This window comes from Takifugu flavidus, chromosome 1, assembly GCF_003711565.1.
Source record: "Takifugu flavidus isolate HTHZ2018 chromosome 1, ASM371156v2, whole genome shotgun sequence".
Taxonomy (NCBI): domain Eukaryota; kingdom Metazoa; phylum Chordata; class Actinopteri; order Tetraodontiformes; family Tetraodontidae; genus Takifugu; species Takifugu flavidus.
The window spans coordinates 24,595,245-24,609,629 of NC_079520.1; the positions used below are offsets into that span (position 1 = coordinate 24,595,245).

At 43.8% G+C, this 14,385-nt stretch overlaps 1 protein-coding gene across 3 annotated transcripts; it reads right to left on the bottom strand.

The window, feature by feature from the left end:
- Positions 1 to 4,513: 4,513 nt before the first annotated feature.
- On the bottom strand, positions 4,514 to 12,417 carry LOC130530380 (carbohydrate sulfotransferase 3-like). 3 transcript variants are annotated; one of them, XM_057041484.1, is made up of 4 exons: positions 9,698 to 10,054; positions 8,989 to 9,045; positions 7,222 to 7,437; positions 4,514 to 7,085 (listed from the first exon to the last, which is right to left on the bottom strand). In XM_057041484.1, exons 3-4 carry the CDS (start codon positions 7,299 to 7,301, stop codon positions 5,858 to 5,860), a joined length of 1,308 nt encoding a protein of 435 aa, XP_056897464.1. In that variant the 5' UTR covers positions 7,302 to 7,437; positions 8,989 to 9,045; positions 9,698 to 10,054; the 3' UTR covers positions 4,514 to 5,857. The 3 variants fall into 3 exon arrangements, with proteins under 3 accessions (XP_056897464.1, XP_056897472.1, XP_056897454.1); XM_057041492.1 differs by lacking the exons at positions 8,989 to 9,045; positions 9,698 to 10,054 and adding an exon at positions 12,342 to 12,417; XM_057041474.1 differs by lacking the exon at positions 8,989 to 9,045.
- Between the last annotated feature and the right edge of the window lie 1,968 nt (positions 12,418 to 14,385).

The following is a 14,385-nucleotide window of genomic DNA, read 5'->3' on the forward strand; positions in this document are numbered from 1 at the left end:
CTCCCAGGGATGAACAAAATATCTCAGGAGTCAGAGGCTCTACCGAGTCAAAGGAACTCCTTTATAGTTGAATCTGCAGTAGCAGTCAGACTAATTCCGACGTTTAAACAGCAGGACAGTTTGGAATTGGGGATGGAACTTCCTCTGGTTTTCCTCCCGTTTGTTTTTCTGCTAAATCATCTGTGCAGGTCGGCCAGCCGGTGCAGCACTGGCGCTTTATTCACTTTTTTGTAGCTGTTTCTGTCTTTCTGCTCTTCAATCACGGACTCTTAAAAACCCAGAGAAGGCTGGGTTTTGACTCGTGAATCATAATTGCAGGTTGGAGATCGTGCTTATTTGGAGTTTGCACATAAACTGAAAGTTCGGAGGCAGTTTGCAGGGCTGTCGCAGTGCCGGGGAGCTCTGTGGGTGTTGAGACCTCCAGTTTGAGTTGCAAGTCAAAACACATACATTGAAATTATCTCTTTCACGAGGTGCAGTTTCTGTTTGGTTTTTTTTACTTTTAGTGCATGCAGTGTTTTAATTTCCATTGTATTTAAGATTATTTCAGGAACTGGTGGGATGATATGGAATTTTCCAATGTTAAATAGTGACAGACGTGTGTGCACGTACATCTATGCAGTTCATACCGGAGCATCCTTTATTATGCAAGAGGACGCATATTCGGGATTCAGCTCATGCTCGTGGAAAAGTCAAACGAGGTGTGTCTCCCTCTCCCCTTCCAGGGGCCTCCTTCCTGTTACCGAAGTGGCTGAAAAAAAGGAGGGGGCAGCTGAAGCTCTGCCTGGGGAGAGAGGGACTTGACTGTTTTGGTGATCCCTCTCCCCTTCTGTCCACATGTCAACGTGTCCTTGACCAAACTACAAAACTGGAATTTTCTGCAGAAGGAAGCACCAGCGGAGGAAGCACCAGCACAATAATCAAAACCAGATCAAGGTCGGGGTCACTTTCCATAGTCACTTTGCACAAATATCCAGGCGCAACACAAAAAGTGCATGTGTATTGTAATTGAAGTGAGGCTCCTCTGTCATCAGGCAATAATGAAAAGTCTTTGTCTCCCACCTGCTCTGCACAAGCCAGCGCCACACAGATGTTTTGGTAATTGCAGGGAAAGCTGCTCCGAGGCCAGAGCGCTGCGCCGCCAGTCCAACGTGACCTGCGAAAGCAGCTCTCTCTGTTCTTTGTTTAAGAGCGCGTACACCTGAAGCCGTGCCCATCGAGACACGCAGGTGTACAGTGGAACAAAGGGTAGCTTTCTAACAGAAGCCTGCGGCTGCTTTAGGATGTTTGGAGTCTGGATGGGATCCATTTTTCTTTGTTTTTGGCTGTTGTAGAAATAGAATTGTATAATTAAGGGTTAAAGTAGCAAAAAAGGGTTTGTTTTTTTTCACTTTATTCTTTATTTTGTCATTTTGTGGTACCGATACAGGGGCAATAATTGGATTTTGACCACATTAGACCTAAATATAGACATATATGCCATGCTGCCATGCTGCCCTGCATCAAAGTGATCCGGGTGTAATAACGTGCTGTCACAACTCTGAAATCCCACAACAGGCTCCCACAGGCCGTAATTATCATTCCATTTGCTCAGAAGAAATGGTCTTCGCTCCTCAGTTATTTGCACATGATTTACTACAAGTACCATATGTAGTTATATATCTCTATAGGTTTCCTGTTTAGAAAATTAACTTAAGTTTCACAATAAGACTCCCCCTCTTTTTTTAAAAAAGAAAAGTGGAAAGTAGTGCTGTTCCACATTCCACAACCAGCGCTGTAATCTGAATCACACTGGCTCCCCGATGACTCTGCTTTCTTTTTTAGCTCTGAACACTGATGTCTTTTATTGTGACAAATAAAGGAAGTAGAAAAGCACTGGCATTTGGAGCCCTGGCCAGCAGAATGGGACAAATGGAGCGAGCCATTCAGTGGGCCCACTTCTACATTTTTTTCTTTTAAAAGACCTCTTTAGTGTATCTTAACACTGGCACAAGAGGAGCTATTGATGTGAGCAAAGACTGATGCCTTGTGTTAGACCCTCTGCAACAGGCCAAAGAAGCATTTCTTTCACAAACCTGAATTCAAAATGCAAATGGTGGGACATTGTACCAGAAACTTACAATAAGTACATTTTATTCCACCACTGCCATGGCAGCATGCAAGAATGTTGTCTGATTGTGCTATTTTTACTCCGACGCTGGCCTTTAAGAGCAGATTAAGAGGCGCGAAAATGCAAATTACACTTGTTTTAGTTTTAATTAGGGTAGTCAGTCGCATTTTAGAGGAACGTAGGGAATTCTTAAGGAGGTTCTTCCAGGAAGGAATGTCAGCGTGGGGTTAGAAGTACGCACCGTCACTGTTTCCACAAAGAAAAAAGTTAAGTAAATATCAGAATTATACCTTTCCACCGAGAGTCTGGACACCACATTGTTGTCTGGCCCTTGTGCCACCTGCTGACCTGACCCCCATGCTCCCAGTATTTACTTAAACTCTTCCCTCGACCCCAAGCCCATTGTTTGTACCATAGTGGGACTCAAGCTAAATGGCTCGACTCAAGAAAGAGCCACAGTTCCGCCCTGGATTGGATGTTTGGATATTAGCTTTATGTTTCCTTGGGTTGGGACGTCAGCAGCACCGCTGAGCTCAGAATCCAACTGATAAAAGCGAGTCCAGTCAAAACAAACACCACCAAGGCAAAAGCCAAGTAAGGAAGTCCAGCATTAGGCTGAACGTTCCTCCTGTCACATGATCTCTGGCACACTGTCGCTGGAGAGAATTCAGAAATACCAAACTGCAAACGTGGACTTTGGATTGTTTTAAAAAGCAGGAAAAGCACAGGATGCCCTAGGAAACAAGTGCTTCCGTCGATACTTCACTGCTTGGTTTTCTGAAGCTACGGCTAAAAGATTCCATCACAATCTGCCTTTTTTTTTACTGTTTTGTCAGTTGGTCAGGTGGCGCCGTGCATCACGTCACCGTATGAAACAACGGAGGATTATGTTAATGTGTAGCTGTGATTCCCTCTCAGACATTAAGAGTGGAATGGAAACTCAAAAGATAACGACTACTGTGCGCGTCGATGTGACACATCGCTGGCAAATACGTGCTGTTGTGGTCAAGTGTGTGTGAGAAACTCAAAACACATTTCTGAGAGGCCAACGACGCGCCCCAGCGCACCAGATCTATAACGTCAGTCTATGGCTCGCCCGTAAATCCACAGGTTAGCATTTACAGTTAAAACAGCAACTTTGAAAACAATGATTTGGCTTCATTAACGGGCTGGCCCGCGCGACATCAGACCCGGGTTAGTAAAACGGCAGCGGGGCTTTACTGGCAGGCGCTCGCTTTGAAGGGGCGCCGGCCGAGAAGCGCCCCCTACGCTAAGTTTACCAGGCGGCTTCTGCTTCTGGTTGTCATTTATCGCTGAAGTCGTCAAAAGAAGGACGGAGGCCCGATAATGGCGACGTTTCCATTCCAGGTCGCCTCATCATTCATCAGTTAGGAGTTCTAGGTGTCGGTGTTCCTCGCGCATTCCTTCGTTATCACATGCAATAACCTGAGCGTTATGGATTGCATTCCTCCCCGTGAATAATTAACCAAGTATTTAGATTTATGTCTCCTCCTGAGCCGCCATTATCGCCCGCCACAGACGTTTGACGCTTTGTGTGGCTCCAGTGATGCATCTGGATTAAGTCAGCTTTGTGGTCCGTTTGTCACCTCTGCAGCAGCGCTCAGATCCTCGCCCCGGGATGGGCTGCACATTTTAAAAACCCCTCTTGGTTTATGCGGCGGGGCATCATTGAACAGTGGCGGAGGGTGGGGTTACCTAAATGCCATCATTTTACTGCGGAGGGGGGTGAGAAGGCTCTAATTCAGGAGAAAATGGCTGTTCTATATTTGCCCCAACCGTACAGTTACTCCACCCTCCACATGTCCCACATAAAGCCGCCCCAGTATAAGAGTTTATAAATGCTGTACGCCTCATTAGGTTCAAACCAAATGACCCGCTGATAGCTTTTATTAAAATAGAACGGATCCAGTCTGACCAGAAAGCAACCTGCTCATATGAGCAAATGTGGTTGGAGAGCAGCGAGAGGTCAGAATGTTGCACTTAAAATGAGCAGAATAATGAAACCATTTAAAAATCTTCTTTTTTAAATTATTTGAGGATGGAACAGTCAAGAAACACCAGCCTTTTTCTTGGGTGGAGTCAGGTGGACAAAAATGACTCGGACCGCATCGTACAGTATGTTAAGTTGGGGGGTAATTACTAGGTTTGCAGACCTAAATAGTCGGGCCCACAGTGGTAAGAATACTGGGAGCTTTGAAAGCTTTGCAGCTGTCTCATACTGGCCTACAGAGGCAGACTAGTCAGCATGTGTGAAGGTTAAACATTTGGTTTAGACAGAACAATCAAAAGAGAAACACACAATTACCTACTTAACCAAAGGTTATAAAAAGGTATCTGGCTGTGTAAAGTGTCGCAAGTAAAACTTTCGGGAATAAATCAGCAGGCAGTGGAAAACGTTCTTTTAATGAGCTGAAACGTGCATCACAGAGCCACCGGGACAGCAGCACCATCCAGGATAATTATGCTTAGCAAGGCTGCATATATACTGGACCTCTTACAGCAACAAGCACAACACATACATGTCAGAATGAAATGTTCTGTTATTACATGATGCCAATGAAATAAGAAAATAAGATCCCAGTCATGTGGAGTGGTGCTACATTTAGGAGTCTCTCATAATTTGAGACTCCTCAATGCCATTAATATGTATTGCAAATCATATTTAACAGTGATATTGCATATTGCACCTTTTGCTGCTATTGTGCAGCGCTAGCTAAGGTGGAAGTATTCTAACCAAAGGGAATTTACTCGACATGATTAGAAAATGAAAATCCTACTAAGTGCAAGAAAAGCTTATCTCTTACTGCGTGATCTTTTATTAATACACCAGCTATGTATTAATGATATGTAGCATTACACTGATCTTCTTCTCTTCTGCTGTTGTGGGCTGTCTTGTAAAGAGAAAAAAACATAACAAGGACAAAATGAGGATGCTATGTGTAATATTTCAACTTAACAGATTGTTAAAGTCACCTTCATGACGTGATCATCCAGAAACTCAGCTGCTTAACAGTTGGTGTAAAAGGGTTAGCATTCCAAAGCAAATTGGGGAAGGAGAACATGTCCAATTCGACATCCCAAATAGCTTCGCGGCTGAGAATTACCCTCTTTTACCACCAGTCAAGAGACTTGTGTCAACAGACAGCTACCTGCCACCCAACCATGCACAACCCTGCAAACCAGCTGCAGTTGGAATGTTTGCATTGAGTGGGTGTGTAAACATCTGTAGTTTAGAGAACGGGCCCGAAAAGAAAATCATTTACAAACCAGCGTGGAGGGCAAACTATAGCTAAGACATATAGTGATGGCAGGAGGACGCATGAGAAGTACATTAGGAGCAAGAGCCCAAGGGAGCATTTTAGCAAGGCACATTGTGGGCGTTCAACTGTGTTTCCACTTGTCATTGCAAAATTTCAAGTTTGTTTGGCACAAAAGCTTAAATTATCATGTCACCCCTTTAGGATTAACTATGCTAGCTGTTAAATACGGGCCATTCTCATACAGCATAGAGTGCAAAAACCACTCAAACTTTATAGCACTGGCTTTTCTATACCGTACATTCATGTGTACAGGTGAATCCACATCGTGCCCACCAATACGCCTTTGTCAGATATCTATTTTAAATAGTTGACAGCTTTAATTGCCCCTTGTAAGCACTGTACAGGGGACAACCTTTTGTTCTGGGATAAAAACCCTAATAAATAGGATATAAAGGTGAGGATTTATCTATAAAAGGTTGAACACTTTGTCCTTGATCAAACTAATCGACTTGTTCATCAGCATTTCTTCACTGGTTACAATTTTGTACCCAAAAATCTTCAGCGTTGGTCCACAAGCCTTCTGCACCACTTGTACTATTTTATAAGGTAAAGTGAATCTCCACTTCTCTACTTGCTCCGAGGAGTTTTTCTTTGTGGAGTAAAAGCCACTGGCCTTCTTGGAAGCCTGGGTGTTCCTCAGGATCCACAGTTTCACCTGCGGGGTGAACGGGATCCCGGTGAAGCGGTACATCTCCGTAGCCTTCCGCATGGGAAAGCGAGCGATGTCCTCGTACCTCACCAGCATGTAGCGCCCGCGCAGCCACGGGGGCCGACGGAGGCCCACCTCGGCCGACATCCTTATGTTGTCGCAGTTCCCTTTCAGCTTCCTCACTTCGTCTTCATCGAGGGGCGTGACGCCATCTACAGCCCACTGCTTCCAGTTCTTGTATTTGGCCTCAAAGGCCACCATGCGCGAGGCCAGCACGGCCCGAGGGTCCCGAACCAGCTGGATGAACTTCACATCAAGCCGGGGGTCTTCAGCCAGAGGGCGGAGGGTCTCCAGCTGCCGCACCCTCACTGACTTGATGACTCGGTGATCTTTCTGGAGGCAGGACTCTGACGCCAAGGTCAGATTGAGGGGTCCACAGCGCCTGGTCCTGCAGTGATAAGGCTCGAAAACCCCTTTTACGAAGGGGCTGCAGACCGACTCCTCACACAGAGAGCGGCTGGACTCCCGGCGGAAAAGAGCGGCGGTGACGCGGTCTGCAGGCGGGGGCTCGATGAAGCTTTCCAGCAGGGAGAAGTCGCACAGGAAGAGCTGCTGCAGCACATCCCGGTACATCTTGGCTGCCACCGTGGCGTTGGTGCCGCCCGTCTCCAGGGTCAGCATCTTCTCCACGTGCCAGAGTGGCTCGAACAGGTAAAACATGTTGCCCACCTGCTGGTTGAAGAACTCCCCCACGAACGAGGAGCCCGTCCTGGTGGTGGCCAGCAGGAGGATATGCTTCCTTCTATTCCTGGCCACGTCCCGGTGCGTGCTGTAGTTCTCGAGGCGTCGCTTCATCAGCGCGAACGCGGCGTCCGCCCGGTGGAGCAAGGCGGACGAGACATTGTGCTTCAGCGGCGACGTGGAGACGCCGCTGGGGTGGAAGGAGGCCTCGGGGATCTGCTTTAAGGACAACTTGTCCGACACACTGAGGGAATGAGAGGAGAAATCAGGGACTCGTTAACTAACCACAAAAGTTTGCAGGGGTTGTTTTGTGTGCGGGTTAAGCTCAAAATGATACATGTGACCACAAAACACTGTGCCCGTCACCGACATGGCCTCACCGTGAGATAATGTTGTTTTCCTTCTCAATGATAACAAGTGCCACGAAAAAGACGACGGATATTGTGTATTTGATCCTCATTCTCGGATGTCGCTCTGCTTGGATGTGCGTTCACAGACTGCTTCTTAATAGATTCTGCCAATCTTTCAGCCCTCCGTCCGCCTTCTTAAAGAGCCTTCTGAGTATTCGTATTCCCCGTTGTCGACGGCGTTTCATCCTGGAAGAGAAATGAACGTCAACCCGTCAGTCACACGGGCTGCACATGGTGAGTAAATGCGTCAGGCTCGATTCATTCTGTCAAAACTCTTTAAGGTATTTGTTTTAGCTACCCATTTACCCATCTGTAAACTATGAGGCATTTATTCCTGCAGATTTTGTTCCCGCCAACGGAAGGAGGTGTTTAGCCGAGAGAGGTGAGAGTTGGAAATAGCTCCGTGTGTTTCATTGGAACCTCGGCCAGCGTTCTCCACAAGGATGTCCCTGTTATCTTTAAAGTCGCTGGCGCATTTCAGGCCTGTACCCTCCCACCCTCCCAGACTAGAGGCCCGCACGCAGGAGAAAAACCAATGTTTACCAGCCAACCTTTGAAGGAGTTATTTGAAGAATGAGGGGGGGGGCAACAACTGTAATCAAGAACAATTTTGTAATTAAACTGCGACTCGGTGACTATAAAACTGCCTGCCAGCGTTGGTGCCACAATCCCTCCTCCCGCCCTCCCACAGATATTGTACCAGTGTGGCCTGGGGTCCCAACTGGCAGCTGCTCCCCCACGTCGGCGCTGTGAGGAAATCTTTGGAACAGAAGATCTCAGTGTCTCCTGGTTTATTAGAGCAGCTGCTGGTTAATCATCGCTGCTTCCTCGCTGGGGAGGTGAAACGGGGGGGTCGCCACGGAGCAATAAAATGTAACACTGCAAGTCAAAAATAAGGATCCTCAAGTATGAATTCCACGGAGCAATAAAATGTAACACTGCAAGTCAAAAATAAGGATCCTCAAGTATGAATTCCAGTCCTGAGAGTCTGGTCTTTAGGTGCTGGTGCTGGTAATGGCGCTTTATTGACTTTTGCAAAGGTTTAAAGACGAGGAATTTGTTCCTACAAAGACTCCTTTCAGCTAGAGTTTGCTTATGAAAAAAATTATCACATGACCCGATGCTGCTGTTTATCAGTGAGACACAAATCAGTAAAATGACCTGACACCTAATCAGATCAGTATGTTCTCACAACCTGCTGCCTCTACTCAGGGCCATTTATGAGCACAGAACCCCCACTCAGACTAGTGAAAAAGCAGAGGACAGCTGGACAGCTGCCTGCGAAATTCCCTGACAGGGAACGATAAGTCCACTGCTCAAACAGAGAGCACCAACGACACGGAATGGCGCGTAAAACGCCGAGCGGCTGCTGCCAGCAGCCGCCCAGACCACAAAAGGGACCCTTTAAGGCTGGGAGTGACCCTTAAACCTCCTGGGAAGGCAGAGATAAAGTGCAGAGCTGCGCGTCGCTCACGTGTCACAGAAGCAGTGAGTCAAAGTCCTGAACGTTGAAGTGGTCGGATTGATGGCTGCATCACAGGAAATGACTGAGCCTTTAAATCCTCAGCGGCGGTTTCACCGCCGGCCCATTATCCCGCTGATTAAAAATAATCAGCACAGATATGAAAAATGATGCACAAAGTACTAAACACATCTTTGTTTGGGACTGAGTGGCTATGCAGGCAGTTTTTGGCTGAAATGTTATTTACAACAAATAGGAGCTTATTTATGACTTACTTGTTGATGAATTGTTGGTGGAGCTCTTCATCACAGGAGGTTTTTGTCATTTATTAGCTAAATTGGATGTACAGCAATTATCTCAGTTAAGTGCATCTGCTGGGTAAAATCAAACACGGAGCCCACATGGCACAAAAAATGAAAAAGCACTGATGCGTGTGACACTTTTGATCATCTGCTCCCTGCAAAACTGCCACTGCACCGTTTATCATCGCGCTGCAAATGGTTTTAATAGCTGACTTTATTTAATTTTATGTTAATCTCATGTGCAGACAAATTACACATGAGCGAGCCGGAGCCACTTTGACTTAGATATGGACTGAATTACTGAAAGTGTAATTTGTGCTCATATTTAACCTTTGTACTTCAGATAATATGGTTAAAAAGATAAATGTGATCATTTGTATTATTACTTATTCACAGCAAAATTCCATATATGTGTGATTATTCGGAATTGGATTTAATAATTGTTCCCTGTAATATCAAAAAGCCTCTTTTGGTCTCTGTTAGACTACATATGTCGTGATTTAAAGGTCAAGAGGATAAGTGGCCAAACTCAAGTCATGCCTTTTTAATTAAAAGGAACATGCCATTTTAAAAGTATCATAAGCTGACATTCTATCTCCATAGCACTTATAGTTTCTAATGTTAATGAATATCTATACGTTAATGAGTGTCTAGGAGTATACTTTGTCAGCTTTTTACCCACCATGACGCCGAAGTTAAAGTTTCGTTCCCGATTCGCTCCAGGTTTATCTGCCTTTTCTCCAAGATCCTGTCCGATTTAACATAAAGTCCATCTCCACCAAAGACAACTTCATTGTGCTGTCAGACAGCAGAAGACTGTATCATCCTGGGGAGCCGCGGTTGCAGGTCCGGCTGTCCGCTGCACTGAATGGGACTTATGCGCAACAGTTGCGACTCAGTCACTGACTTGAAAGTTTGGTTTGACGGGACGAAGCTTCAGACAGAAGTCGCACCGTCACAAACAAACATCTGCAATCATCACACACAAAAATAATCTTTGCTCAAACAAGACACTTGGCAGTTGTTTGGCATAACTGTCTGAAAGTGGTGATGTGCTACTGTTTTATATAATTTATTGTTTGTCATCTGCCCAGGAGCAACGCAAAGGTGAAAGAGCACCATCTAGTGGTGAAACTTCAGCGTTCATTTTTTTGTGCTACTACAATTATAATTTAAAAAAATAAGGTAAAGGAAAATGAGAAGAATAAACATTAGTTTATTATAATATTACTACTTCATTTACACATCTAAATATCCGTATTTTAAATACACAAATAAATTGCTTTCTTTAAGTAGTTAGATATGCGAGCACTACCTGGGACATTTGTCAAATCTACTTAAAATACAACCAGTCTTTTAAAAATCTACAAAAATTAATTAAAATAAGTGGAAAAACTACAGCAAATACAATCTGAGCAATTTGGTTCTTTGAATCTTGAAACATTTTTGTCCCTTCGCGCTCTCTGTAGCGCCCAGCCTGCAAACCGGAAGTTCCGTCTTTAGTTATGGCCCCAAATAAACAAATTTGACAGTTTACCGTTAACATCCTCTCGTGTCTTTGTCTCTTGTCATTATCTCCCAGATCTTATACTTAACAATATTTAACGTTGCACCACAAGTGACCACGCATTTACTATTTCTGGACATGTGGCAGAAATCGTTGTACCGTTTTGGGGATATTACAAAAAATATATCTATAGTGACATAAGCAGGTCTATGTGACCAGGAGCGTAGCCTTGCAACTTCATACACGTCAAGCAATTAATTCAGATATTGTTCAAGCACAGGTGCGAATATCTTCACCTCACCTACATCCTGTGGCTTCATCCTGTATTTATAACGGTAGAGGAACCGCATTAATTCAATCAATTTGATTATTTTTTTTTTTTTTTTAAATAAATCTGCTACAAGTTGATATTTTTACGATTTTAAAATCTAGTTTTGATGCAAAAATAAATGAATCAGTCTTTAAAATTCAAACTCAAACGGAACACTTGCTTACAGCGTAAAAACAAAATTCAGTTTTGTTTGCAATTAGAAGTCAAGTGCAGAAAGTTCTATTTTACGTTTTTAAGACGCCAGGAGAGGACAGTAAAGCTTCACAAATATTTTCTGTAATCTCTAAGGTGGCGCCTTTGGAGATTGCAGAGTAATAAAAGAATAATAGTTTTTTTGCAGAATAATAATAAGGTAAGTATTAAAACCTCTTTTTCCTGCCGACTGCCGAGCTATTGCTCAATTGAAATGTAATTTTGAAAAAAAATCTTTTAGAATGCCTGACTGCACAAATTCTCTTTATTTAAAAAAAAAATCTGCTCATGGATTTTAACACTTAGTATAATTAGAGTGAAACTGGATGTTCCAGCATGTTCAATGGGTGATTTGATGAAACGGTGGATTAATATATGACAGGACTCAACTGCTAAATTTGGTTGATGAGAAGTGATTTTCAGTTGTCAAATAAACTCCTTTTACTTTGCTTTGTGATGCAAACATGCAAGGCAGAGATGTAACTAAAACTTGCTCTTCCAGTTCAAATAAAAGAGTTGGTTCTCCAACAGAAATGGCAGTTAATGTTCAGGGGGAAAAGTGATATGAACACAGTCAATTGTTCACAAATATGCCAGCATCTCTGAAGGCTAAGAAAGCTTGACAATGCTCATTTTAGGTGGAGTGGATTAGACATGTGTGTGATGGATGCATGTGTGCGGGAATGATGAATGCCTTCTGTTCAGCTCGGACTCCTGAGCCTCATGAATTTAAGGTTTTCTATTAATTCCTCTGATATTAGTTTCCAAAATGACACTTGGCTGAACTGTGACAACATTGGATATTTGGTTTAGCACCTATTTTGTTGTGGGTAAAGAAGTGGTCATGGTTTCAGGACATATTTATTGATGCTTCTGATGGTGTGACTTCATCTGCCTCACTCAGGGGGTCAAACAGAGCGTTTTAATCACCATCTTCCAATTGTTGCTTTAACAGTGGATTCAAACACTGACAAAGCAAGTGGCGTCTGATTCAGTGGAGGGTGAAACACCAACACAAGTTTGCTTTTATGATTCCTTTCACGTTTAGAAAATATTGCTTGGACACAAAAGTTCGTTCTGCTCATACCGTCCCCAATCTGATGAGAAGTCATGTGATTTCATAAAAAAACGTGACATTGCTCCATTCCACTGAACATCATCTTGCTTTAATTACCCTCTCTTGCCCACACGAGCAGTGAAGCAGCAACAATGACTAATACACACTTATCTGACAAACCTTTGAGCACTGTAACCCAACTCTGCAGTTTAAACTGAGGCTGAACCAGAAAAGAATACCTCTGCTGTGGAAGACGTCCTGCCTGGTCCTGTTCGGAAGACGCCAACCCCATCCGACATCAAGGGCTCCCTACCAGTTGCTCTGATATCACACGTGATGTTTTCACTTTGTTCATCTCTGACTTCAGTACAACTGTGGGACAGGCCGTCTGTGGGCGTGTTCTTCAGCAAAAACAGACTAATTTAAAAACAGAATGCTGAACCTGTGTGCAAGAAGGGGAGCAGACTCTGCTTTCTGAAGAAGCTTAGATCCCTCCTTGTAGAGACGTTGGAGGTTTTTTCTCAGTTTGTTGGGGCCAGTGCATTTTTATTTGCTGTGGTCTGCTGGTGGAACAGAATCAGAGCCAGCGGACTGAAGAGATTTACAAAGTGTTCAAGAAGGCCAGCTCTATCATCACCTGCAAACTGGACTCATTTACAGAGGTGGCAGAGAGGAGGACTCTGAACTACACTGACCAGCTTCTTCACCACCAGCTGGACAAGGAAGGGGTGCTCTGTTTCCAACAGAGCAGTGCCACTCCGCTGTCACAAGGACAGATACGGGAAATCCTGCCTGCCATAACAGTTCAGAAAACTCTCCTTGTGATGCCTTTGTCTCTTCAATCGTATATTTAGATAGACTGGAATAAAATCTGGCAATGTCTTGCAGGTTTAGAACGGCGTCCTCATCCTCCTCATTTAGCCACTGCTTGATCTACTGCTCTGTCAATTATAGAACAGCCTCTGTGCAAGACAAATTCCATCTAATCCAGATTAGACACTGGCAACAATCATTTTAAAATGATCTCAAAATAAACTAGACGGGTCCCTCTTTACCAGTATTGTACCTGACCAGTATTGTACAGTGTTTACAGGAGATCTTTGTCATGTGAATCGCCCCCTTGTATATAGAGGCACCACATGCAAATACAAAGACATTAAAAAATAAAAAAAACCTCCTTAAATAAAAAATAGAAAGTGGGTTGATGGTTTTGAGGCAGCGGGAGACACGACACACATGTACCTCAAATATCTACTGAACACTTAGACCAACGCATTAATAAATATCTGCTGTATTAGATGGAGTATGGAGACAGAAGAACAATACCTTTTCATCTTAAAGTAAATGTGGGACTCCAGGCTTGCACCCGGCCCTGAGATCAGCTGATCTTAAAGTCAAGATCTGACCAAGTATCTCTGAACACCTCAGGTGCACTCTTGTGACCCTGCTGCTTATTTTTTCACATCAGGTTTTTCATGGCAGATGTCAGCCTTTTCTCCCTGCCGCTGCCTATTATTCAGCACACCAGTTGTTCAAGCACAGGTGCGAATATCTTCACCTCACCTACATCCTGTGGCTTCATCCTGTATTCTATAACGGTAGAGGAACCGCAGTCTGCCTGTCTGTCTGTTGTCTATAAGCGTCTGTTATAAGTTGTCCATTATGACTGCTGCTGCTGTCTATGGCTCAGATTGAATTAGATCACTGGTCCACACACGCTCACTTCCGTGTAATCAGCTAACAGCTTCCAAGGATCTCATTCTAATCTGTCGGTTTCCTCTGACTTTTCCCGAGAGAAATCCTGCTTAGTGGACTTTATGAGGATGTCCACTCAGGTGTTGGGCTTCAGCAACCCCTTTTTGGAATAGAAAAGCTTTGTAAATAAAGGGTTTTTCCCCCCTTTCTTTCCCCTCAATTTGCATAACCACACAAATAATTTAAATAAATAATACAAATGAAGGCATAATATCAATTATGTTTCTAGATAGTGTGCAATTGTGAAGGGAACAAATGATAAAATGGTAATTTATTCTGTGTGCTTTTTGAGTTATATTGAGTCATTTTTATTTAGGCATGCTGCTATGTGTCACAGGTACTGTGAATGGAATAATTTTCTAAATAAAAACATTCCTTTAAATGTCATGATTGATCCTTTGTGAAGGTGAAACTACACATCTTTAAACTAACAAGATCCGGAATATGAGGCAAATATAACATCAACTCTCAGGAGTTATCTTTAGCATCGTTGCATAATAACAGTGAAGACTGTGAAATGTTGCCTTA

Excerpts from the sequence above, each read along its gene's own strand:
- LOC130530380 (XM_057041492.1), bottom strand. The coding sequence starts at position 7,301 with ATGAGGATCAAATACACAATATCCGTCGTCTTTTTCGTGGCACTTGTT. Across the intron at positions 7,086-7,221 it reads GAAAACAACATTATCTCACG|TGTGTCGGACAAGTTGTCCT; the intron begins GTGAGGCCATGT and ends TCATTCCCTCAG.